General features: G+C 38.1%; 1 protein-coding gene and 1 long non-coding RNA gene across 10 annotated transcripts in view; one reads left to right on the plus strand and one right to left on the minus strand.

The window, feature by feature from the left end:
* USP9X (ubiquitin specific peptidase 9 X-linked) overlaps window positions 1–7,962 on the plus strand; it is a 120,245-nt gene extending 112,283 nt beyond the window's left edge. For 6 of the 8 annotated variants that reach the window (XM_082446329.1, XM_082446323.1, XM_082446325.1 and 3 more), the window contains 7 exons: window positions 52–237; window positions 682–902; window positions 1,134–1,222; window positions 4,691–4,847; window positions 5,086–5,346; window positions 5,664–5,759; window positions 7,590–7,962. In XM_082446329.1, coding sequence (XP_082302455.1) covers window positions 52–237; window positions 682–902; window positions 1,134–1,222; window positions 4,691–4,847; window positions 5,086–5,346; window positions 5,664–5,759; window positions 7,590–7,727 — 1,148 coding nt within the window. In that variant the 3' untranslated portion in view covers window positions 7,728–7,962. The remainder of the gene's footprint in view (window positions 1–51; window positions 238–681; window positions 903–1,133; window positions 1,223–4,690; window positions 4,848–5,085; window positions 5,347–5,663; window positions 5,760–7,589) is intronic. The other 2 variants (XM_082446327.1, XM_082446328.1) reach the window with 1 other exon arrangement.
* A 242-nt stretch (window positions 7,963–8,204) lies between these two features.
* LOC309652641 overlaps window positions 8,205–27,763 on the minus strand; it is a 30,788-nt gene continuing 11,229 nt past the window's right edge. For both annotated transcript variants that reach the window (XR_014258835.1, XR_014258836.1), the window contains one exon: window positions 8,205–15,413. This is a non-coding gene — a long non-coding RNA (uncharacterized lncRNA). The remainder of the gene's footprint in view (window positions 15,414–27,763) is intronic.

A 27,763-nucleotide genomic window follows, 5' to 3' on the forward strand; every position in this document is an offset into this window, starting at 1 on the left:
CTCTCATATAATTCTTCGCCTCTCTTCCTGCTTCTCCCTTCTTTATTGTAGGTGTGGCGGAGAAGACACAGCTTCTGAAATTGAGTGTACCTGCTACCTTTATGCTTGTGTCTTTAGATGAAGGTCCAGGTCCTCCAATCAAGTATCAGTATGCTGAATTAGGCAAATTATACTCAGTAGTGTCACAGCTAATCCGATGCTGCAATGTCTCGTCAAGAATGCAGTCTTCAATCAACGGTAAAGTCAAATACTCCATTCTTTACATTGGTTTTAAAGTACTGCTGGCCATATATAGTACCTGATTCAAAGTAATTCCAAAGATGTTTAAAAATAAAACGAGAGTGAAAGTCCATGCTTGGAATATTTTATAATATTTTGAGTCCTGCACCTTTTTCTCATATTTAAAGGGAATCTTTCTGTCTACTTGTTACTGAGGTTGGTACCTTGTTTATAAAGTAGTTTAAGAATTAACTTTTATATAAAGAAAACGCCAGTGTTGCCATTTCAGTTTTACATTTTATCATCTTGATATATGTGATCATTATAATGCTTAATATTACTTTCTTTGTTGTACTCAGGAAACTTGATTTAAAATATTATTTGCGTAAAATAAAAAATTCATAAGCTATTTTCTGTGGAGAAGCCGATTCGTTTTTCATTGATGACAAATCTGTATTCTAGGTAATCCTCCTCTTCCCAATCCTTTTGGTGATCCTAATTTATCACAACCTATAATGCCAATTCAGCAGAATGTGGCAGACATTTTATTTGTGAGGACAAGTTATGTGAAGAAAATCATTGAGGACTGCAGTAACTCAGAGGAAACCGTCAAATTGCTTCGTTTTTGCTGCTGGGAGAATCCTCAGTTCTCATCTACTGTCCTCAGTGAACTTCTCTGGCAGGTTAAAGGAAAATATACATTCATATGTCTCTATAATTTGATTTGTTATTCCTTTATTTTATATTTTTATTTTTTTAAATAGTTTTTTTTTAAAGTATAATTGACTTTACAATTATATTAGTTTTAGGTGTGCAACATAGTGATTTGATATTTTTATACATTACACATTACGAAAGGATCACCACTGTTGCTGCTTTAAATAAGTTCTTCACCATGTCTTACCTGTTTTTAGGTTGCATATTCCTATACTTATGAACTCCGGCCCTATTTGGATCTGCTTTTGCAGATCTTACTGATTGAGGACTCCTGGCAGACTCACAGGTAGATGCCCTTTTTTGTTCCTTGCCCAGCTTTTAGAGTAACTGAAATTACCAGTCGGCACATATTTTTGTTTACCTCTTGAAGATCTAATAAATGTTTTATCTTAAACAAAACATAAGAATGAATAAAAAGGTCCCCCCTTCCTCACAGTTTTATTTCATTTTTTATTTTTTGCTCTCATTGCCCAAGTTGCGTACTTAATATACTAACCTTTTTCTTTCAATTGTTGTGTTTTTTGTTTGGGGGGATTTTTTTGTAAATGTTTCAATTTCATTAATGATGCTCTAGGGTTATTTTAGGATTAGATTACGTTAGTTTTAGAATTACATGAGATAACACTTGGTTATCTAAAAATAGTGCCTTCAGTAAGTACAGTCAGTTCCCATTATTCATGGTAGTTAACGGTCTGAAAGTCACTGTGAACACTGAATGAGCAAATACTAAATCATTGCTCCTGGGGAAAAAACAGGGTTAGGTTCTTGCCAGTCTCTGGTTACTTTTTTTTTCAACCAATCAGTACATAACCTGTTTTTAATGTGTGTTTCTGTTTAAAGACACGTTATTTAATATATATTGCTGACTTATTAACGTTGAACTCACAATAAATCGGGTCTGAACAAAGCTTATCTGACACATATTTTCTCTGCAAAGCACATCACAGCCTTTTTGGGCTTAGGAACATTAGACAGCACTTTAGCACTACACATTTGAGGCCCTTTCTAAACAGTGAGATAACACAAAGCACAAAAATGTGAAAAGCTGTCACTGAAATAGATGGGAAAAAGGATACTTGTTTACAGTATGAGCTAAAACAAGGCCGAATATCACTTTGTTCCACTTCAGATGGGAACGTGTGTTGCGCAACTCAGTTGTTTTTGCTACTCTGCATGTGACTGCAAGTGCAAAGAGTTGATTTTTGCCATTACAGATAAAGTTTAGCAAGTAGGCAAAACTGCAGATATGGAATCCGTGAATAAATGAGCATGAATCGTAACTAGTTTTTCAATATACGTACGAGAGGTTTAGGAGTTAGCAATTTTTTATTTATTTGTATTTTATTATTTAATTTTTAAATTTTATTTTTAATATTTATTAATTTAGGACCAAGGTTATCCAGCTTAGCTGTCCCTCAAGGTTCCTCCAGAATTCCTCTTTTTACGTAAAAGCTTAATACATTATCCTTAATCCCAAGAGCAATACAGATGATGATGAACTATGGAATTGGTTGGCAACTTTGCCAGATTGTGTAACTTCCCTCCCTACATGGACAGTAGTGTAAGAGTTTATGTTGGGAAACAATTGAGAATCCATATAACAGACTGCCTCCTGTCTGTCAGTGTAATAATTAAAACAGAAACCTGGGACTTCCCTGGCAGTCCAGTTGTTAAGACTCTTCGCTTCCATTACAGGGGGCAAGGGTTCAATCCTTGGTCGGGGAACTAAGATCCCACATGCTGCACGGCACGGCCACAGAATCAATCAATCAATAACAGAAACATGAAAACAAGTTTTATAACAACAAAATGCTTAAAGAGAAATTAAAATCTTGAGTCTTAGTGGGGATTGCAAATGCCAGAATTCATGAAATAATATTTTCAAATTATTCACCAGAATTACCATCATAGAGTTCCAACAGTTGAATGAATATTGTAAAAATAGCATTAAACCAGAGATCAATTTTCATTAAACACAAAATTTAGTAGTTCTAAAACTATAGCCGCTTATTTTGAATACTACCACTACTCTTCTCAATATGATCAAAGGATCTGAAACTTAAGAGTTGGTTGAAATGGAATCTAACTTTTCATTATTTTCTTTTGAAAATATTGTATGCATTTATAGCTTTAAGCCAATTAGCCACATCTTAGTTCTCTTGTTTCATTAGAGCAAGTAATAATGCTAAAGGCATGTGTGCAGGATTAAACATGGGAATTTGACTTTTGTGTAATGATAAGATTGTTGTTACGAGTCCCTGGCACCAAGCTTGAAAATAATTTTCTCATAGTGGGCTTTTAGGTCATTTAGTAAGCAGTGTGTATTTATGGAGCATCTCCCGTGGGCCTGGCACCGTTAAGCATTGGGGAACAAGGGAGGGAAAGATAATATTGATAAAAATGGCATTTGAAAGCAGTTGATTCATTATCACTTGACAAAACTGAAGGTAAAAACAGAATATACACTGCAGTGTTTCAGATTAAATAGCAGGAAGCCTGTACATGGTTGATTGTGTGGTCTGAAATGATTAAACTTTGCAAAATTACGAAGTCATGATTTCCAAACAAAACAGATTTTATAAATGCATGTAATACAAAAAAACAAAGCAAACTTGAATTTTGATTTGGAACGTTCTATTAAGTAAAATATAAGGTATACAAAAGGTTTTTTACGTAATGTTTCTTTATTGAGGTAAAATTCACTTAACATAAGATTCACTATTTTAACCATTTTAAAGCATACAATTCAGTGGCTTTTAGTACATTCACAATGTTGTGCAACCATTACCACTGTCTAATTCCAGAACATTTCCATCACTCCAAAAGGAAAATCCAAACCCAGTTAAGCAGTCACTCCCTAGTCCTCCCATCCCCCAGCCCCTGACAACCACTAATCTGCTTTCTACCTCTATGAATTGGTCTGTCCATAGGCAAAATATCCAGGACTTGCCTGGACATCTCATATGAATGGAATCATACAATGTGTTCTTTTGTATCTGGCTTTTTTCACTTGGCATAATGTTTTCAAATTCATCCATGTTAGAGTACATATCTGTACTTCATTGCTTTTTATGGCTGAATAATATTCCATTGTATGGGTACATTACATTTTGTATATTCGTTCATCTGTTGGTAGATATTTGGGTTGTTTCCACCTTTTGGCTGCTGTGAATAATACTGTTGTGAACATTCATGTACAAGTTTTGTATTTCTTTTTAAACACCTGTTTTCAATTCTCTTGGATATATAGCTTAGAGTAGAATTGCAGGCAGGTAAATTTTAAAATATTTTTTGAAAAATTGTAAAATATTCATAACAAAATTTACCATTTTAACCATTTTTAAGTGTACAATTTGGTGGAATTAAGTACGTTCACAATATTGTGTTAACCATCACCACTATCCATCTCCAGAACTTTTTCATCATCCCAAACTGAAACTCTGTACCCATTATTCTTGCTTTCTCTGATTTTTGCCTATTCTCTAAATACCTCATATAACTGGAATCATATGATATTTGTCATTTTGGATTGGTAATAAGTTGGTACCAGGCGGCCATATGACCTTGGGTTGCAAGCCTTTTAACCTCTCTATTTTTCTTATCTGTGTTCAAGGGTTTAAGAAGAGGACTTACCGTCTAGCATTAGATTACATGAGTACATCAAAGACATTTATTGAATGGCACATAGTAGGCACTCAGTAATGTTAGCTGCTATTTGATTTTAGAAGTTTTTATTTATCTGGTTCTCTTTCAGAATTCATAATGCACTTAAAGGAATCCCAGATGACCGAGATGGGCTCTTTGACACAATCCAGCGCTCTAAGAATCACTATCAAAAAAGAGCATACCAGTGTATAAAATGTATGGTAGCTCTCTTTAGCAATTGTCCTGTTGCTTACCAGATTCTGCAGGTGAGGGTCTCTCTCCCTCTCTCTCTCTCGCGCTCTCTCTCTCTCTCTCTCTCTATATATATATATATATATGTGTATATATATACACACACACATATAATTTTGTAGAAATCTGAATCAGAATTAAGGATTCTGTTTTAAAAGAAGAGAATTATGAGAATTTGGAGTTGTCGTTTAAAGTTACCTTTGAAAAGCATTCCAAAACCTTTTACATATATAGTTTTATTTTCTTTTGAAGGGCAATGGAGATCTTAAAAGAAAGTGGACCTGGGCAGTGGAATGGCTTGGAGATGAACTTGAAAGACGACCATACACTGGCAATCCTCAGTACACTTACAACAATTGGTCTCCTCCGGTGCAAAGCAATGAAACATCAAATGGTTATTTCTTGGAGAGATCCCATAGTGCTAGGATGACACTTGCAAAAGCTTGTGAACTCTGTCCAGAGGAGGTAAAAAAAGCCACCAGTGTGCAGCAGATAGAAATGGAAGAAAGCAAAGTAATTCTTTACTTTATAGGCCAGTGTTTATGTATTAATGATAATGGGGGGAAAATTAGGTTGAAGTTTTATTTATATGTGGTCTTAATGAGGGAGCCTTCTTTTAGAGAAATATTTGTGAAATTGCCTGAATCTAGTATTTCTAAGAGAACCCAAATCAGGTTCCTTTCAGTTTACTTTGTTTATCTGTAGTAAAAGAAAAGTTGTTAGTGGGTCAGTTTTTTAGATTTTAAAGAGTTTATTTCAAATAGAAAAAAAATTAAAAATAAACTTGAATTTGGCTACATAATTCTTTATCTTTAAATACTTAAAATCAGGAGCCAGATGACCAAGATGCCCCCGATGAGCATGAGTCGCCTCCACCTGAAGACGCCCCGTTATACCCCCATTCACCTGGATCTCAGTATCAGCAGGTATATTGGGCTTGGCTCGTGTTTTTATTCCCTGGAACCAATCTTTATGCTTTATTTAAAGGATGGCTAAGTTTTTTGTTGTGACTGTAAAGTAATCGAGGGATTATCTAGACTAGCTTTGGGGGCATGATCAAAAGAGGAATGGTTGGCATGGGGTCACAATGTGGCATGTTTGAGCTTGCCCCTGTGGTGTTTTCCTGGTCAGATATGTGCCCCTCTTGTACTAGTAGATGAAGTTCGTAAAACTATGATTATTCACGTCAATATAAAATGATAATCAATATTTAGTATAATGGATTAAGACGACATTTCCTGTTAGGCTAAGTGTGCGAGTGGATTTTGAAGGCACTAAGATATGGCAGTGAAGGAAGAAGTGTTTGCTTATTACTTAGCGTAACCAAGACAATGACAGTAAAAATTGTTGGGAAAAAATCAGGGATTTGACAGATTTCCATGAATTTTTCTGTGAAATCAATAACTAAATAAATTTAGATGAAGAAACGTTCTAAATGAGATGTGACTTTCTAAACCCCAGATGTGACTAATTCAGATCTTTTGAGGCAGTGGTCCTTAAACTTGCACAAGCATGGGAATCCCCTGGTCGGCTGTTGCAGCAGAGTGCTAGGCCCCACCCCAGCGTTTCTCATTCAGTACATTTCTTTTTTTTAATTTATTTATTTTGTATGTATGTATGTATGTATGTATGTATGTATATGTATGTATGTATGGCTGTGTTGGGTCTTCGTTTCCGTGCGAGGGCTTTCTCTAGTTGCGGCCAGTGGGGGCCACTCTTCATCGCGGTGCGCGGGCCTCTCACTATCGCGGCCTCTCTTGTTGCGGAGCACAGGCTCCAGACGCGCAGGCTCAGTAATTGTGGCTCACGGGCCTAGTTGCTCCGCGGCATGTGGGATCCTCCCAGACCAGGGCTCGAACCCGTGTCCCCTGCATTGGCAGGCAGATTCTCAACCACTGCGCCACCAGGGAAGCCCCCTCAGTACATTTCTAACGAGTTCCCAGCTGCTGCTGCTACTGGTCTAGGAACCATGCTTTCAGAACCATTATTTAAGCATTCTGTCTTATATTTCAGGGTGAAAATGGAAGCATGCTGACTAGAAATGTTGAATATGACTGGAAAATGCATATTCATAATTTTCGTAATAGAAATTATAGAAAGTTAAAGCCTATAATCTTCTTGGCTTGACTGGTGGGGAACGTACAGAAAAATGAGAGTTCAGGGGTTTAAAACATTAAGGACCCAAATCCACAAGGAGAAGAGTTACTTTCCTCGGCCCTGAGAAAACTCATATATTAATCATGCCCGGTTAATCCACTGTCTTCAGTGTTGTTTTGTTTTCATTAACATCGTCCTGTGTTCCGGATTGTTGCTCATGCAGACCTCATATGATCATTCAATCAGATTTCTCATATGGGAGTTTCAAGGTGCTCAGAAGAGTGAGGATAGATGTGTTCCAGCTCACAGATACTTTTCATGAATATTTTTTACCACGAGCAATAATGGGCTGTGTTATCCCTTATTTGTCAGACTTGAATCTAAATAATTTTTGGCACTTAAAATCACTTTGGCCAAAGAATTAAACAGACCTACACTGCTCTTATTTGGGGCTTTGGGGTTTGAATTTAGGCTACCTTTTCTCTTTCAAACCACTTTTTTTTTTTTCTTTTCCATCATTAGCCCAAGTGTATTTACTCTTTGTCAGTCCTAGGAATAAAAGAAATGTTTACATTTCCACAAACTTCAGCCTGTGATCTTTAAAGATGAAGTTTAATATATGAAAAGTTTTAACATGCAGATCTCTTCTCCCCTCCCAGAATAACCATGTGCATGGACAGCCGTATACAGGCCCAGCAGCACATCACATGAACAACCCTCAGAGAACTGGCCAACGAGCACAAGAAAATTATGAAGGCAGTGAAGAAGTATCCCCACCTCAGACGAAGGATCAGTGAAATGCACATGATTAACTGGTTCCATCAAGACTGTGCACCCAGGCCTTACAGTCCAACCTTTTTCTGTGTCTGGCTAATATTTAAAACTAGAAAAACTATTCCTAATCAACATGGAGTGGAAAGTTTATTCACTGTCTTACCTGCAGAAATTTGCTGTCAATATATAACCCGCCTGCAGTGGAAAGTGTATAGTGTTTTGTAATAAATGGCCTGATGCTAACGTGTAAATGGCAAAGGTGTATATAGTATATTAATGTTTGACTGTTAATTCTTAAGCAAGAAACTTTTTTCTTGATGAGACTCACAGATCTACAAAACCTACAGAAGTTAATTTCCTTGTTATACCCATTGCACTCTGCAACCAGTGTTGCCTGCCTTAACGGCAGTTGGATCAACTCCTTTACAAAAACAAAAAATAAACCAACAGCAACAAACCAGAGCCCATCCATTTCAACCACACCAATAGTTTCATGTTAATTCTTTGCCACTGGAGTCAGTTTTATTATGAGCAGTGAAAGGCTGGTAACCTTTAAATTATTTGGTTGATGTGGAAAATTTGGTGATGTAACATTGTTTCTAGATCTTTTTCATTGCCTTTTTATTCTGAGGTTAGGTTAATCACTTTGAAGCTATAGTTACGCTGTAACATGTAGCATGGCTTCACACCAGGTTAGTGTAGCCAATGAGGAAAAAATTACCATAATGACAGCAGTTGTCCCAGTGCGACAGCTGTATTGCTCAGAGCTTTTCCGTCTTACACCTAGAATATAAAATACAAAACAAGGGGAGAAATGTGATAAACAGGTGGTTTTCAGTTACACATATGTTGCTTACATCTAATGTTTGACAGTTCAACCTCTGGGTGGGATAAGGAAACTTAAGTATCAGTAATGGGAATTTTAAAAGATTTAAAACAAATATGCAAAAATTTGCTATGCCAGGATGCTTGGAGCATAATAGAAGACTGTATTTGGTGTGCTTGTTCTGTTTCTTTGGTAGAGCTTATTAGGAAAACCTTTTAAAACTTTCCTTCTGCTGGATCCCAGTGAAGTGGAAGTCATCAGAATCCCACAGTGCTTGGAGTACCACTGCACCAAGATGTCTGGCTGAGCTTCTGCTCAGTCACAGTTTTACTTGAAAGCAAGAATTGTCCTAGCTCCTTTTCCATTATTCCGAAAGTTTTAACATTTGAAGCAGGGTCTAATTAAAAAGGAAACTGGTTAGTTAATATAATTGAGGTATAATTTCAGAATAAGCATTTAATTAAAGGTAAGGAACTCATGAATTAATACTGTATTTAAAAGAATTGGTAACTTGAATGTGTGTAATTTTTTGGAACCTGTCTAAAAACCAAATACCCCTGCAAACAGATACAGTCCACCCTATTCTATTTAAATATTTTGCTGTTTTATTTTATAGAAATTATTTTGCTGAATTCACAAATAGAATTTGATTTAAGAAGAACTTTTTGTCCTGTGGTGTGTTTTGGTTTTTTGGTTAATTTTTTGTCTTTTTTTGTTTGTTTGTTTTTTAAGGACTGCACATTAAAAATAATTCTGTGCATAGCATGCCTAGGCATGACACTGAATTCAGGAGTTCAGTCACATTGAGTTTTTGTGCACAGAAAGATTTGACCTTTGGCCCTTTACTAACAGATTTAGAGAAAAACAGGATTGTTGACACTGTAAAAGTTTCCTAACATAATCAATCTTGTACTTTTTGTATGTTTTTTATATACATGTATATTTAATGAGCACAAGCTTGGTTGTATTTTTTACAGTTCAGTTAATAGGCAAATGTTTTGTCAAAAAGGCTATAGTTGGAATTGAACAAAGCAGAAACAAAATTGAGAATTGTGTTATTTTGTGATTAAAAGGGGCAGGTATTTAAGATAAAGCTTTGGGTATCTTATTTGCAGTACTCTGTAGTCAATCTGTGCTTCTAGGTTTTCTGTAATATTAGGAAATTTTGACACCAGATAGATCCTGTTTTTGCCTTAAGTATATTACATCTGAGTTTGTTAAGTGTGAGCCAGAGTCATACACACTGTCTGCAATTCCAGTTGGTAATTTTAATTTAGAAGTTCCTCAATTCCAAGCCTCCTTAACAATGAGCAGAATAGGCTAAATTTATTTGGACAAGTTGCTGTCATTAAATACACCATCTAACCATCTGAGATGATTTTTGTGTTTCCTGGTCCTTAACAAAAGTATGTAATATACTTAATTTTAAAACGAATGACTTCCTAGACACGAAAAACCTGACATTTTAAAAGGCTGTGAATTTTTCTCCTTGGAGGGGGATCCCACCTTCGTTGCTTTGAATTTACAAGTCCCCTAGTGCCAGGTGAGGGCTTGTGAATCCTTTCCCCCTCCATCTGAGGAAGAATGGTCTGTGTTGTGACCAGGATCTAGGAGAGGTGAATGGAGAGAGTTATTTTTGTTTGTTTGTGCAAATTATTTTCTATATTTAACTCTTAAGCAAGCATTAATGTATTAACTGAAAATTTTAAGATGCATGTTATTGTAAGAGCAACATAGTGGTGGATTTTGAGGTCTTTTTCTGAACATAAATGGCACATTTTAAACTTCCAAGTCTTCAAAGTGCCTAAAGATTATTTAATTCTCCCTCAACTGATTTCTTGAGCCATATATATATTTCCTACTTTACATGTTTGTTGCGGAATCACTAGTCTTCCTTTCAAAGAAGTACCCCTGGAATTCTAAATGGCATGATTATACTTTATAGAAGACAGTAGAATCTGTTAACAAAAAGACTGAAGATATTTTCATTGTTAATCTGTGTGAACAAGGGCTTTGCCCTATTGGAGCTAAGTATTTCAGTGCACAACTTGGTTAAAACCATATTGCTGCTGTTTCTAAGCCCTCCACCAACCAAATTTTCATGTTCAGCATTGTAGAGGCAGAAATAAGAACATAATCATATTTGGGGTTTTTGTCTTGGTTCATTTTTTGCTCAATGATAATTTCCCAACCTTGTCTCTTTTAGCTGTTACATGTACAAATTTAGAATTAAAATGTTTTATATTTTTTTCATGATTAACTTTTATTAGTGAATGATAACAACTTAAGTATTTAATCCTAGTAGTGGGTTAAAAAGATGAGGAGCCTTTTTTATTTGAATTACGTTTGTAAATGAAAGCAAGTCTGTGAATACTCAGATGACTACTCCAAAATAGTTCCTTTCCGTTTTTTCTTAGTATTTTTCCAGCATATGTTCTCCCGTGAACTCTTACTTTGCTGAATTTTGTGGTTACTTTGGTGGATATATCCTGCCTTATTTAGAATTATAACTGGATTTTTTAAAAAATTGCCTTTTCATAAGTGCCCAATTTTGGTCTCTAGTTTGAAGGTACTACATACTGCCGAGAAAGTAAAACACCCCTCCCCTCCCCCCAGTTCTTGTGTTACTGAGAAAAACCATTCAGTACTGGTTTCCTAGCAGGGCTCAACCAAAATTGGTCCTGCACCTATGTGAGTGTTTAGTGTTTGAAAATAAGGTTTTGGGTGTGGTAAATCACTACAGAAGTGCTAAATGTATTAAGAACTTGCTGCCGATTGTATTTACAACGATTATTTTAGATTATTTTACGTTTGCAGAAATGTAGCACTTTTCCTCCGTATTTATTAGGTGTAAGAAAAAAAGGGGGAAAGGTGCACCATGTTTTAAACTTGCAAATGAGTGAAAATTTTTTTTCATTTTGAAATCCAGATTCCCAAGACGAAATTTCACCACCCAGATCACATACTTCTCAGCCTTTTACAAGCCAACAGACTGACTGAAGATTGTCCACAGTTCCTAAGATTTAGCACATATACAGAAATAAAACTTTATAAATTAAATTTTGGTTTCCCCTTTTATTTATTAAAATAAGATTTCTAAACGGAAAGTAAATTAGAGGTGTAATCGATTTAAAGGGAACTTTAAAGGGGAAATGTTTACAAGTAGAGGGATTCAGCCCTTATTTTCTATATTCATATCTAAGCCTTTCAAAAATGGGATTGTGATCTAATTGCTGGCTTAACCGTTCATTCTAAGACCAAGATTTGTGAAACCCTTTGGTGTTTCAAAGTTCATTTAAATCAGAAATAAAGCAGGTCACGTATTTGACGGGAGTGATAGAAGTGAAAATTCATTTAATTCTCTAGCAAATTCCATCTGCTCTGCTTTTGGGTATCTGAGAAGTAATTATTTGTTGCCATGTTCCAAAGAAATAAGACTTCCATAGAAACCTGTTGGTGCTTCCCTACAGTTGGGTTACTGCAAGGATTACTGCTAAAGAAAGAGACATACTCTTTTTCCTCAAACTCTTATTTTTTTAAGAGAACCAGAAGATTAATAAACTAGTGTTCTGCAGTTTGGAAAACTCCAGTTGGATTAAACCGTTTGAATTTTAAGTATTTTTAGCCACGTGAACACAACAATGAAAATATGGCCACTAATATTTTGAACTGCTTCATGGTAATCTGATAATTTACAGGTAGGTAGAAAATTGACAGTTTTTATACCTCAAAGTTTAAAGTTGGGGTTATATCAAAGGTTTTAATAACTCATCTTCTTAGGTTGTAAAGTCTCAAGGGAAATGTTCTTAAACCACACTAAAACTTTCCTCCACAAAACAAATTACAGACCCATACAAAAATCAGTTAATTGTTTTAAAGACATTCCACTGAGATGTACACAGCTCAAGAGTAAAATGGAAATGCTTTTAGTTGTCATCTGAAAACAAGGTCGTCTCCTTGGGCTCCATCAACATTTATCTAGAAATAGAAGTTTTTCATTGTGGTGGGCTTTTCTCGAGTTGCTTATTTTTCCATTAACCTGCCGAAATATAAAAACCCTATTTTTATGTGTAATTAGTGATAAACTTGTAAATTGGGCACTTGTATGAAGAAAAGGCTTGATGGAACTGAACCTTTGAGGAGTTGTCGGTACTGTCCAGTAGGGGCAGACCTTTGAGACGTTTCTGTGTCATGGCTTGCAGTTCCCTTTTCACGTACATGACTTTCCAGACACCGGGCCGACTTTCTGGCGGCCCCCGCCCCCCACCCCCACCCCCACCCCGTGCGTATTCTCCAGCTGCCCCGGCCTCGCTGCCTTCCCTTCGCCACCCTCCTGCCCCAGAGGGAGCCCAGCGGAGGCCACCCTGCAAGATAGAAGTTACTCATTTTCTATTTCTCTTCAATTGTATAGATGTAAGAATATTCAAAACGGTTGCTTTGGACACTGGAAAGTTTTTCCATGAGTGAGTCCTGCGGAGGGATTCACCTGCGTGAGGAGTCGAAATGTATTCTTAGAGTTCCCATTTAATTTTTCCCTACCCATTAAAACACTGGGTGCACCTTCTTTGGAATTCAGAAGTAAAGATAACTTTGGAGCCTTAAATCTGGTGCTTTAGGTGGGACCGGGGAGAAGTAAGTATTCGTATCGTGAAGGTTCGGAATGTCCTTCCCTTCTGACTTACTTAAGAACCGCAACTGTCAGCAAGGAAGAGTGTCTGCGGGATGCCAAGGAAATAGGTCAATGCCTAGGGCTCAGTGTGTGTTGAGGAAGAGCCCTTCGTAATCCTTTTTTTTCCCAAAGGTCTCCTCTACGTTTAGGATGTGTCCCTCAAGGGGATGTAAATTACTGTGTTCTGTTGGGTGAATGGGGAAACAGCTTTTTCAAGCTGTGTGTTTAAAATCAGAAATCTAGATGGTGACTGCTTAAAGTTGGTGAGTACCTTCCCTTACTGGAAATATTAATCAGTAGTACTAGTAGTTAGTTCTTTCAGCCATCTACTTTCATAATGTCTTATTTAAGCATTTAGTATAAATCCTTTCTCAGCAAAATGGGCCTTATGCAGATTCCCATTAGGCTGTGTTAACCATATCTTCCTTAGGAAGTCTGACTGGGTCAAAGGCCAAGACCGTGAATGTACTAAAGAGACTTAAAAGCTTAAGTTACTAAGTCAGTTTTAAATACCAAGCTCTTAGGTTGTAGGTAGCCTTCTGTATTGCCCCAAGGTTGGGATTTTTTAATTAAAAACCAAAAATTCAGATTTGCAGTAAAATATGAAAAGATTTGCCTTTCTAATTTACTGAAGCTTGGTTTACTTAACTGTCACTAGTAATGTAAGTGCTTAGATAAACTGGATGTTGAGTTTTTGTTTAGCACTTATCCACACAGCATTAGACACTTGAGATAGGCTTCTTACACTGAGGTTAGCAGATACTCCATTCTTACAGGGAAAAGAATCCAACACACTGTTTTGGAAGGAGTGCAGGCTAGAGTAGAATGTAGTGAGTGCTGGAAAAAACCTTACACTCATGATGATAAACGAGAAATGGCTACAGGATGTCCCTCTCACTGTGTTTTTGTCTTTAGAAAAGCATGATGCCAAGTAACCAAGAGCAGCAGTTATATTTTCAGGTGCTTTCAGCAGTGATAACTTACCAATATGCAATTCACATTTAAGTCTTTTTTTTTTTTTGGTTTTGTTTGAAAGGAAATGTTTTTATTTTATTAAAATTATTTAATTATAAAGGCTTAGTGTTTCTTAAGTATTGTTTACAGAATCAGCCTTAATTTACAACAACTTAAAAAATTAGACTGTATGCTTTTTAACATTTTTATTGGAGTATAATTGCTTTACAATGGTGTGTTAGTTTCTGCTTTATAACAAAGCGAGTCAGTTATACATATACATATATCCCCCGTAGCTCTTCCCTCTCGCGTCTCCCTCCCTCTCACCCTCCCTAGCCCACCCCTCTAGGTGGGTCACAAAGCACGGAGCTGATCTCCCTGTGCTATGTGACTGCTTCCCACTAGCTAGCTATTTTACATTTGGTAGTGTATATATGTCCATGCCAGTCTCTCACTTCGTCCCAGCTTACCCTTCCCCCTCCCTGTGTCCTCAAGTCCATTCTCCAGTAGGTCTGCGTCTTTATTCCCGTCTTGCCCCTAGGTTCTTCATGACCATTTTTTTTTTCACATTTAAGTTTTTAATAGCTGTTCCCCTGTGCCGAAGTGTGACGGGCAACAGTCATTATAAAATCAGTTTGAGGCCGAAAAGAAGAGTAAGAGAGAAGCCGATTTAACTCCAGAATGTTTACATTTAAATGCTTTCTTTAAAGTCAAGAATGAACTGAAAATACAAAGCTAGAACCAAAGGAAGACATAAATGTCATACCTGAATCTCCTAAATACTGAGGTTCAATGTTAGGTTGGTTTAAAAGCAGTTGTTAAAACGTGACCTTCTAAATTTGGCTGGTGAATAAGGAAAAAAAAATAAGGCTTTTTTGTGTGTTCTGAATTTGTTTACAGATGTATTAAATCTGAAACATAGTGTTACATTTTGAGTCTAGGTTAAAAGAGGAAATACAGCTGCCTAAAATAATATCCTGTATTTTAAATTATGCTCTACATTAACTGTAGGTAGACCTTTGCCATGCATTTAGTGTGAGCTCCCATCGAGGAACAGCTTTAGTTAAGAATTTGACGTGGAGTTACAACTTTGAGAACTGAAATATGCCTTTTACTCTTTCTTAGCTCTGATTTGAAAATAAGTACATTTTGAAAAGCTATACTCACACATTTCTAGTAGCTCAGATGAGAGGTTTCTTGTAGCCAATTCTTGGAATGAGAAGAAAAGATGCTAACGTTCTCTTCAAAAAACGTAGGTCCCTGGGGAAAAGAAAATGGCAACTCATATTTCCAAGTGACAGCAGGATGTACCCTGACCCAGCACCACTCCCTGCCATGTCCTCGGCAGCTCTAAAGTATGGATGCCATGGGCCCCAGTGGGTGACTTCAGTCCAACACCAAACAGAAGAGGTGGCCTGTGAGCTGTGTTCTTGCCCAGTCAAATGGCAATGCCTAGAGCTAATAGAACAGTCTTTGTATATGGTTTTTAAGTTGGATCTCAACTATGAATGTTTTCCTCCATTAAAAAATAAAAAGCTTGTTTATTCATATTAAACCCAACCATGGTAATTTTGATTAAAGACGCACCTCCTTATAACCCTTTCTGGAATGGTCTGAATTCAAACTGCACATGGGTAGCCTCAGACCAGGGATTTTTCTCATTTGCATTTCACTCTGGTCTTTCTTTGTTAAAATGAGTTTTCATCAGAAGTTAATTTTGCTGTAACAGTCATTCCGAAATAGTACTTAGCAAACATGTTATGGGCCCTGAAGAAATAAATGAATGTAGCCAATTAAGGAGGTGAGGGCGGTTATCAGAACGAACAGAGCACAAGTTCTGCGTGTCAAGCACACTTCTCACTCAAACGCAAACTCTTTCGATAATGCCTTAAATTGCATTGTCTCAGTTGCTCTCTTGATATGGGGGATTCGGTCCCAACTGCACCTCTGGAAAGCTCTGGTCTCTGTCACTAAGTGCATAGTCGTTAATCCTGTGTAAAGTCATTTGTGTTCGGTCCAGAAAAATGCTAGGGTCAGCATGTCCTTGCTGGGGGTTTTCAGATGTATTTGTGTCTTTTATAAGAAAAGCCAGTTTTCTTTACAGACAATGCAACCTCCATGTTTTAAGAAAGGCAACCAGTCAAATCTTTCAGCTTCGAATTAAAATCGAAAAAGTGTTAAGTTTAGGATTTCTGTAAATAAAATCTTACGTTGAGCGTGGTTACCTGGATAGGTTGATACAGCCCAAAATGGTTTGTTTGTATTGTTGGCTTTTTAGTTGCTTGTTCGTATTTACTTTTTAATATCTTATTCAGATTTTGAACATAAACACATTCAAGGAATATTATTTTGTCCAACTTTGTCTACTTTTCTTTGTATTTGTTTGTATTAATTTTCAGTGAAAATGACTGAGGAATTTCCCTGGTGGTCCAGTGGTTAAAACTCCACTCTTCCACTGCAGGGGGTACAAGGTTTGATCCCTGGTTGGGGAACTAAGATCCCACATGCCACGTGGTGCAGCACAAAAAAGAAAGAAAGAAAGAAAGAAAAGATTGAACTCTTTGCTATTCCAGTGCTCCCGTAGACTTGAACTTGCTTTCCTTTTTCTAATGTTATAAAATCAAGGAACCAGCAAGGGCTGCAGTGGCCCTTAAGAAAGGCCTGGAGCCGGCCAAAAAGAGCAGAGACACCTCACATGAGTACAGCTGGTCACTAGGTCTCCGGCTCTGCTCTTATAATAAGCCTTTCCATATCAGTAAATCTGTAAACAAGTCAGAGGATAAGAGAATTTTACATTGAGAAGAGGGGAATCTTCTCAATTTTTGCTATTTACTGAAATGTACGTATGACATTGTTGGACATGTGACAGGTATCCCAGGAATATGGATGTAGGACACTGGAACGTGACACGGGTCCCAGGAGCACCTGATGATTCCTACTGAGTTGGGCGAAGAATCTGCCCAGCCTGAAGCGGGCCAGCCTCACCGTCACACTCGTCCCGAGCACAGTCCTGATAGCTGGGGCCGAAGGGCCCTTCCAACCCGGAAGTTCTTCTCACCTGTTAGCGAATCAATCTTAAATTTTAAAGAAGGAGAAAAATACAGCCTAGTCTTAGCTGTCATGATGGAAGCAAACCATAACATATGCTTGCTAAAGGGAGGAGATAGGGGGGTATATGTATACGTCTAGCTGATTCACTTTGTTATAAAGCAGAAACTAACACACCATTGTAAAGCAATTATACTCCAATAAAGATGTTAAAAAAAAAAAAAAATGCTTGCTAGAAAGCCATAGGTGGTCATAGAATTGTCCTGGTTTTGATTTATTAGGTTTAGGTACCTGCTACCAAGCTGCTGTCAAACAGCAAAGAGAACTATTTAATTTCACTTCCTTGTTTTGTTTGCTTACCATCTCATGGAGGATGGGGGTAATGGCAAAATAATAATAATAATTGTAGTAATAATAATAATAAGCAAAAAGTAAGTGAGGGACTTCACGTGTGCCACTGGGGCATCAGTGCCAAGGAATGACTGTGCACATGTAAATGTAAGTATGCATATGTGGACTTAAACTCATTACCTTCAAAACAATCATTTTGAGTGAACATGGGGGAATTCCCTTGTGGTCCAGGGGTTAGGACTCTGCACTTCTACTGCGGGCCTGGGTTTGATCCCTGGTCAGGGAACTAAGATCCCACAAGCTGCGCAGCCAAAAAATAAATAAATAAAATTAATAAAAGAAATAAAAATTAAAAACTGAGTGAACATTGGAAAAGAAACTTACAGCTAAAAACGAGGACAATCAAAAGAAATCTTGTGTACAATTCGATAATATCCAATCCTACCATGAAAAAGATGCTATTGTCAAATTGAACTGGCCTAAACCTGGCAGAATCAAAGCTACAGATTGAAAAGGAAATTCCATTTATATTGAAAGGCCATTTACAGATTGTGTTGTAATCTAAGCTATTAACGTTTAAAACTTTAGCTCTAAAACTGCACAAGGATCCTAGTCTATATGTTGTCAAATGAGTTTTGACCCAGTTTTCACAAAAAAGACTAAAAAAACCCCAACAACCCAGCAGTGTAAGTTAACACAGTTTGGGGTTATCCATAGGATTGTATTATAATACTTATAAGTATACACAGAATGACTTTTGCAAGGTAGCGGTGCTTCAAAGCTGAGGGCTGACACCAGACTGGCTGAATGAGGAACATCTGGGGAGCTTTTTAAGAAAGCCAGTTTCTGGGTCCCACTCTTGGAAACTGAGTACAGGTGTGGCAGGCCCAGGAATCTGAAACATTTTTTAAAGTTCCACATGTAACTGCAGTCAGGTTTGAAAACCATTTCCATAGTGCACTGCTGTTCTTAAAAAAAGGAGGGGTGGTGGTTTGCCAAACTTTATAGAGAAGTAGACAAACACCCAGGTACCTATTACCCAGAACTGGCATATTTGCTTCAAGTATTATTTTCGTTAAAAGAAATCAGATACTGGACTTCCCTGGTGGCGCAGTGGTTAAGAATCCGCCTGCCAGTGCAGGAGACATGGGTTCGAGCCCTGGTCCGGGAAGAGCCCACATGCTGCAGAGCAACTAAGCCCGTGCGCCACAACTACTGAGCCTGCGCTCCAGAGCCCACGAGCCACAGCTACTGAAGCCTGCGCGCCTAGAGCCCGTGTTCCGCAACAAGAGAAGCCACCGCAATGAGAAGCCTGCGCACTGCAACGAAGAGTAGCCCCCGCTCGCCGCAACTAGAGAAAACCCGCGCGCAGCAACAAAGACCCAACGCAACCAAAAATAAATATAAAATAATAAATACATTAAAAAAAAGAAATCAGGTACTACAATAAAGCCCCCGTTTCCCCCCGATCCTCAGCCCCATTCCCGTCCCCCGCTTCAGAAGCCACCACGGTCGTGACTCAGCGCACGTCCTTCAGGCTCCGTTTGTGATGGTGCCCAGCCCCGCTGCCAGGTGGCCAGTGCAGGAGCCGCAGCAACCTGACACTGGGCATTTCACAGGGAAAAGCGGAAGTCGGGTTTCTCCAGAGAAGGAGCAGGAGGATCTTACTTAAAGAACCCCACGAAAAAAGAAAAAGATTTGGTAAATTCAGGAACATCGACAACGCATTGTGTGAGCAAAACGACCATAGTGTAGTATTTTCTAGGCAAAGGTGTCAGAGGTCCAAAGGAATTGACAGTGTTTCTCCAGTGGTCACAGGGTTCTGGGTTAGAAATGGTTTTCTTCTCCATGGATGTGGGATATGACATGACTGCTGATGGAAGAAGGTTTCACACATTGAGGTATGGGGAAGTCATTCTGGCTTATACACGATTTAACAGCCTGTTTGTGGCTTATGAAACATACATTGTACATCTGCTTTAATTATTACGGAGAAGGGCACATTGACCAGAAGTAAAGAAAGTCCATGTTAAAAATAAAGATTCAAGGCCACCCTTCCTGGGACGTTCATGCTGGTACTCCTTCGTTGATAAGACTCCCTTCCCAGGTGCTGACGCCATACTGACTTGCTGTGTATGTGCTGATCTGTTTTTTTTTTTTTTAAACCTTGAAGGAATGTATCCCTGACTCGTTTAATGTTCTTTGTTCTGACAAGATATAAAACTATGCTGAAAACCATGCTCCTCTGGAGTTATCTGAGAGGCTGTCTCCTAGGCTATAGTCCTCAGTTTGGCTCAAATAAAACTCTTTTCTATTCCTATTATAGATTGTTTATTGGTTATTTTTGTCAACACTGCCTTCCCCCATTTGTAGAAACAAGATTTCTAGTCATCTGATTTTTCTCACCTGTGGGAAGAGTCCCATGGGCAAGAAGAGGATGGTTTCTTTGCTGAATGTTCCTTTTTACTAGGAAAGTACTGAGCCCCAGCTTTGCAACTAGGGGCTTTGTTTCTGCCCAAGACAATTCCTCTAGCCGTAAGGCTGCAATCCCAGCAGCCCGACTTTGCAATATTCCCCGAACAAATAATGACAAACGAAATAGCACTTTAGCCATCTGTTCGAGTTGGTGCATTTTGCCTCTGGTGTTTATAAACCTGCTTCAATAAAAAGCAAAAACAAAGCCCAGAGTTTAGCAAAAAGCATGGTTGGGTAAGCAGCCAAAAGCAATTTCCATCTCAGAAAGAAACACAACTTAATTTATATTTAGCCAAGGTGTTTTGGGAACATGTAGTTTGCTTTCGAGCAACAAATGCAGTGTGCTCTGGTGTTGCTTAGGCACCCCTCCTTTTTGAAGAAAAGCAAAGAAAACACGGGGGTGTCACAACTTTGAGGGTGTGCTTTTATGTTTAAATTTGGCTTTGTTGCTGAAATTAGCAGAAAGGATCTTCTGGAACATCGGCCTAACTAGTTCACCAAGCGATTCTTGGTAACACTTGACGGACGATTTTCATGGAGGACCAATGGCAGTTAGCTTTGCTCTACATTTGCATAACAAACATAAAAATCCAGTTTTATGTTTGCATAAAATCCTGTGGGGATTTTTCCCTGTTGATTTGCTAAGTGATATCACAAGATAGTATTATATTTATTTGCTCTCTTCTACAGAATAGGAAGACATGAAAAGATTGGGTATTTCAACCTCAGCAAGCAGGACAGCCCTAATCCTCATAATCATATGAGGTAGACAGACTATCCTCATCATACACATGAAGAAATTTCAGCTCAAAGAGCTTAAATGACTTTTCTGGGGTTGCTCAGCAGGGAGAGAGAAAAATGAGAAATTGCCTTCTTTGTATTAAACTATTGGTCAAATAAATAAACAGGAGGTAGCATTTCAAACGTACTCCATGGTTTATGAACGGTACTGATGGCTTTGGCTCCTGTGTCGTGACTGTTGACTGTGTAATCCGTCAGCGTTTAACAATGAAATGTTTCATCTGCAGAACTGGGGACAAAAATACATGGTTTTATTTCTTTGAAGAGATCACTGGCGTTACATGGCTGTGCCGAATACTATTTGTTAACCAATTCTATCCCCACGAGATTAATGCTACATACCCAGAGGAGAGAATATTGAAGATGTTTTTGTCTAGAAACAGGTTACACTATCTTCAAAGGAAACAAAGGAAAAATTGAGCTTTAAATTTGCACAACGTTATGTGTTAGATATATTGCAGTTAGAAAAACTGTGCTGCAGGGATTAAAGTTATTAATTATTGGCGAGTAAATTGTAATAAGGGTTGTATTTTTAAATATGTGATTTTTTCCCTTCTCCCTTCTAAATTCACTACCAAAGCAGAAAAGTCTAATGAAATTGCATAAAACTAGAAATGCAGAAAATAAGATAAGGAGAACTTCTGTAGCTTTCATGGCCTCTAATAAATGGGCTCTGCAATGCTGCAGATTCCACAGAAAGCACCACTCAGACTTTTTTAAGTCATTTTTTAACAACGAAAACCCATTTAAGAATTAAGGCCTGGCAGACAATTGTACTTAGTCTTGCTATGGTAAGGAATATTCTCGCCTGAAACAACAAACATAAGGAAATGAATTCTGAAGCATCTCCTAGATCATGTGGTTTCTCCAAGTTTTCTGTACCCTGTGTCTGTTCCTCCTCTGCTGAATCATTAGTAAGTTCCCATATTTGACATCTTGCTAACCCCCTTACCCTCCTCTGGTCCTTTTTGTAAGTCCCTCTGTACTAGTAGCCAGAACAGAGTGGTAACTAACAGTTACCACTGTTAGTTAACAGTGCTTTCTCAGGGGTTCCAACCTCGGCAGTTTGACTCCAGATGCAAACTCAGGCACCTAAGAATAAAAGGAATCAAATTCCTTGTATCATAGCTTTAGTCATCTAGGACATAAGTGATTTAGTTAATAGAAGTGTCAACCACACAGTAATTTAAGTTATGATCTGGATGTAAAAATCTGCCTGATAACACATAAGCACTTATTTTTGTAATATATTTTTTTAAAGCCTCCAAAAAGAATGATTCCAGTAGATTCACTCTGGGGTCCCTTAAGGACCTCTTACGAAGCCCTCACTCCCTGGGGACAGCAGCTGTTTTGATCACTGGCCTTTATGGCTACACCCTAGAAACCATCTGAGTTCTGACTGAAATGTACAGTTTGCAATGTATTAACAACAAGCAGAATTCTTAATAAGCTGGTTTCCTGTAGTGCATCAAAACAAATCTAACTGATTGATCAAAGGGGGAGAGATGAAGCCTACTGCTTGTAATAAATGGTTTTATGCTCTTCTATTTATCTATACCTTCAGCCTATCAAATAATTTTAGGATAAAAAAATTAGAAAGCTGCCTCTATGTGACTAGTTTTCAATTCTGCCGATATTAACATTTTAGTAACTGGCAAGTAGCACCGGTTGCTCATTAGCATAAATCTACTTGATTGCACAGGCATGCTCCCCTGGAAGGAAATACATATTCCCCTCACAGGACTCAAAGTTATTCTCATTTGGAATGCAAATACAGGCAGCCCCTAAGCATTATTTTTCCCCCTAAATTGGCTCTTGCAGGGGAAAATAAAGGTGGCTCACGCAAATATACTAATGTAGAGATTTCTAGAAGCTATAAGACGTTCTAATTTGAGCAGTATGATTTCTAATTAGCCAAAGACCCTATGAATGCCTGACAAAGAAAACTGGGCGGAAGGAGGGTAGGGGGTGCTGTAGGTCAAAGGGTACAAATTTGCAGCTACAAGAAGAATAAGTTTGGAGGCTGTAATGTACAGCATGCTGACTGTAGCTAATAATACAGTACTGGATACTTGAAAGTCAGCGAGAGTAGATTGTAAGCATTCTCACCACACACATACCCAAAAAGAGTTAACTATGTTAACTATGTGAGGTGATGGATGTGTTAATTATCTTGATCTTGGTAATCATTCTATAATGTGTATGTATATCAAATAATCATGTTGTACACTTTAAATACAATTATATTTGTCAATTATTCCTCAATAAAGTTTTTTTTAAGCAAACTGGAAATCATCTATACTTCAATTTGAAAAAAAGCAAACTGGGAATACCAAGGCAATGTACAGATCCAATGCAATCCCTATCAAATTACCAATGGCATTTTTCACAGAACTATAACAAAAAAATTTTTAATTTGTATGGAAACACAAAAGACCCTGGAATAGCCAAAGCAATCCTAAGAAAGAAAAACGGAGCTGGAGGAATCAGGCTCCCTGACTTCAGACTATACTACAAAGCCACAGTAATCAGAACAGTATGGTACTGGAACAAGAACAGAAATACAGATCAATGGAACAGGACAGAAAGCCCAGAAATAAACCCATGCACCTATGGTCAATTAATCTATGACAAAGGAGGCAAGAATATACAATGGAGGAAAGACAGTCTCTTCAATAAGTGGTGCTAGGAAAACTAGACAGCTACATGTAAAAGAATAAAATTAGAACATTCTCTAATACCATACACAAAAATAAACTCAAAATGGATTAAAGACCTAAATGTAAGGCCAGGATACTATAAAACTCTTAGAAGCAAACATAGGCAGAACACTCGTTGACATAAATCGCAGCAATATCTCTTTGGATCCACCTCCTAGAGTAAAAACAAAAATAAAAAAATGGGACCTAATTAAACTTAAAAGCTTTTGCACAGCAAAGAAAACCATAAACAAAATGAAAAGACAACCCACAGAATGGGAGAAAACATTTGCAAATGAAGCAACTGACAAGAGATTAATCTCCAAAACAGACAAACAGCTCATGCAGCTCAATATCAAAAAAACAAACAACCCAATCAAAAAATGGGCAGAAGATCAAAGTAGACATTTCTCCAAAGAAGACATACAGATGGCCAAAAGACACATGAAAAGATGCTCAACATCACTAATTATTAGAGAAATGCAAATCAAAACTACGATGAGATATCGCTTCACACCAGTCAGAATGGCCATCATCACAAAATCTACAAACAATAAATTGTGGAGAGAGTGTGGAGAAAAGGGAACCCTCCTACACTGTTGGTGGAAATGTAAATTAGTACAACCACTATGGAGAACAGTATGGAGGTTCCTTAGAAAACTAAAATAGAACTACCATATGGGGACTTACCTGGTGGTCCAGTGGTAAAGAATCTGCCTTACAATGCAGGGGACGTGGGTTTGATCCCTGGTCAGGGAACTAAGATCCCACATGCTGCAGGACAACTAAGCCCACGTGCCACAACTACTGAGCTCACACGCTGTGAACTACAGAGCCCACGTGCTCTGGAACCCATGCACCACAACTACAGAGCCCATGCGCCCTGGAGCCTGTGTGCCACAACAAGAGAAAATCTGCATGCCACAACTAGAGAGAAGCCCACGCACCACAATGAAGAGCCCACGCGCCGCAACGAAAGATCACGCATGCCTCAACAAAGATCCTGTGTGCTGCAGCGAAGACCCAACGAAGACAAAACTAAATAAAATTTTTTAAATAAATAAATAAATAAAAATTTAAAAACTGCTAAAAAAAATTCTTTGGAAAAAACAAAAACAAAACTATCATATGATCCAGCAATCCTACTCCTGGGCATATATCTGGAGAAAACTCTAATTTGAAAAGATACATGCACCCCAACATTCATAGCAGCACTATTTACAATAGCCAAGATATGAAAGCAACCTGAATGTCCATCAACAGAGGAATGGATACAAAAGATGTGGTACAGGGAATTCCCTGGTGGTCCAGTGGTTAGGACTCTGTGCTCTCACTGCTGAGGGCACGGCCAAAAAAGAAAAAAAAAAAAATGATGTGGTACACATATACAATGGAATATCACTCAGCCACAAAAAAGAATGAAATAATACCATTTGCAGCAACATGGATGGACCTAGAGATGATCATACTAAGTGAAGTCACACAGAGAAAGACAAATATCATATGGTATCACTTATATGTGGAATCTAAGAAAAAAAAGGTACAAATGAACTTATTTACAAAACAGAAATAGACTCACAAACTTTGAAAACAAATTTATGGTTACCAAAAGGGAAATGTGGGGGGAAGGATAAATTAGGAGATTGGGATTAACATATACACACTACTATATATAAAATAGATAATCAACAAGGACCTACTGTATAGCACAGGGAACTCTACTCAGTATTCTGTAATAACCTATATGGGAAAAGAATCTGAAAAAGAATGAATATATGTATATGCATAACTGAATCACTTTGCTGTATACCTGAAACTAACACAACATTGTAAATCAACTATACTCCAATATAAAACAAAAATTAAATTAAAAAGATAAATTAAAAAATTTAAAAGCAAACTGGGAATAATACTTGAAGAAGGAAACAAGATAACCAGATGAGAAGATTCCAGGGGTCCTGGTGGGGAGGTCAGGGAGGAGGTTTCTAAACCCTGGGCTGGTCCCCAAACCTCATACTCTGAGCACTTCTCTGGTCAAACTGAGGAAGAATGAGAGAAATCGGGACAACATACTAAGATTTTCATAAGACTGAATTTGCTCCATTTGAAAGACTGCCCTATGAGATTATAGGATCTTTGGATCTTTTTTTGGTAATTATTTTTTTATTTATTTTAAATTTTTATTGAAATGTGTATGTGTGTGTGTATATATCTATATCTATATATATTCCTTTTTTACATTCTCTTCCATTATACGTTACTACAAGATGTTGAATGTATTTCTCTGTGCTATAGAGTAGGTCCGTGTTTGTTATCAATTTTATATAGATGGATCTTTTGAAATTTAAATCTCCATCCTTATATGGTGAAGATAGTAGTGGGTGGTTGTGTTTTTCTGGGTTTTTTTTTGTTTTTTAATTCTCTAATTGGTTCAACACAAAGTTGGCAAACACCTTCGAGATGACAGTAAATAACTGTTTCTCCTAAATTCATAGTCAGACAAATATAAGTAAAATGAAGCAGAGGACCACTCCCAATTAAAAGAACAAGAGAAATCCTCTGAAAGAAAAAACAGTGAAACAGACCTCTCCAGTCTACTAGATCCTGAGTTCAAAAAGGAGGTTATAAAAATACTGAAGGAGCTATATTGGTTCAAGATGGCAGAGTAGAAGGACACGCTCTCACTCCCTCTTGCGAGAGCACCGGAATCACAACTAACTGCTGAACAATCATCGACAGGAAGACACTGGAACTCACCAAAAAAGATCCCCCACATCCAAAGACAAAGGAGAAGCCATAATGAGACGGTAGGAGGGGCGCAATCAAAATAAAATAAAATCCCATAACTGCTGGGTGGGTGACTCACAAACTGGAGAACACTTATACCACAGAAGTCCACCCACTGGAGTGAAGGTTCTGAGCCCCACGTCAGGCATTCCAAACTGGGGGTCTGGCAACAGGAGGAGGAATTCCTAGAGAATCAGACTTTGAAGGCTAGTGGGATTTGATTGCAGGACTTCAACAGGACTCGGGGAGACATAGACTCCACTCTTGGAGGGCACACACAAAGTAGTGTGCACATCGGGACCCAGGAGAAGGAGCAGTGATCCCATAGGAGACTGAACCATACCTACCTGCTAGTGTTGGAAGGTCTCCTGCAGAGGTGGGGGGGTGGCTGTGTCTCACCATGAGGACAAGGATACTGGCAGCAGAAGTTCTGGGAAGTACTCCTTGGCATGAGCCATCCCAGAGTCTGCCATGAGCCCCACCAAAGAGCCCGGGTAGGCTCCAGTGTTGGGTAACCTCAGGCCAAACAACCAACAGGGAGGGAACCCAGCCCCACCCAGCAGCAGAGAAGCAGATTAAAGTTTTACTGAGCTCTGCCCACCAGAGCAACACCCAGCTCTACCTGTCACCAGTCCCTCCCATCAGGAACCTTGCACAAGCCTCTTAGATAGCCTCATTCACCAGAGGGCAGACAGCAGAAGCAAGAAGAACTACAATCCTGCAGCCTGTGGAACAAAAACCACATTCACAGAAAGATAGACAAGAAGAAAAGGCAGAGGGCTATGTACCAGATGAAGGAACAAGAAAAAACCCCAGAAAAACAACTAAATGAAGTGGAGATAGGCAACCTTCCAGAAAAAGATTTCAGAATAATGACAGTGAAGATGATCCAGGACCTCGGAAAATGAATGGAGGCAAAGATCGAGAAGATGCAAGAAATGTTTAACAAAGACCTAGAAGAATTAAAGAACAAACACCTAGAAGAATTAAAGAACAAACAAACAGAGATGAGCAATATAATAACTGAAATGAAAAATACACTAGAAGGAATCAATAGCAGAATAACTGAGGCAGAAGAACGAATAAGTGACTTGGAAGACAGAGTGGTGGAATTCACTGCCGCAGAACAGAATAAAGAAAAAAGAATGAAAAGAAATGAAGACAGCCTAAGAGACCTCTGGGACAGCATTAAACACAACAACATTCACACTATAGGGGTCCCAGAAGGAGAAGAGAGAGGGAAAGGACCCGAGAAAATATTTGAAGAGATTATAGTCGAAAACTTCCCTAAAATGGGAAAGGAAATAGCCACCCAAGTCCAGGAAGCACAAAGAGTCCCATACAGGATAAACCCAAGGAGAAACATGCCGAGACACATGGTAATCAAATTGACAAAAATTAAAGACAAAGAAAAATTATTGAAAGCAGCAAGGGAAAAATGACAAATAA

This window comes from Balaenoptera physalus (assembly GCF_965194825.1).
Source record: "Balaenoptera physalus genome assembly, chromosome: X".
NCBI lineage: Eukaryota > Metazoa > Chordata > Mammalia > Artiodactyla > Balaenopteridae > Balaenoptera > Balaenoptera physalus.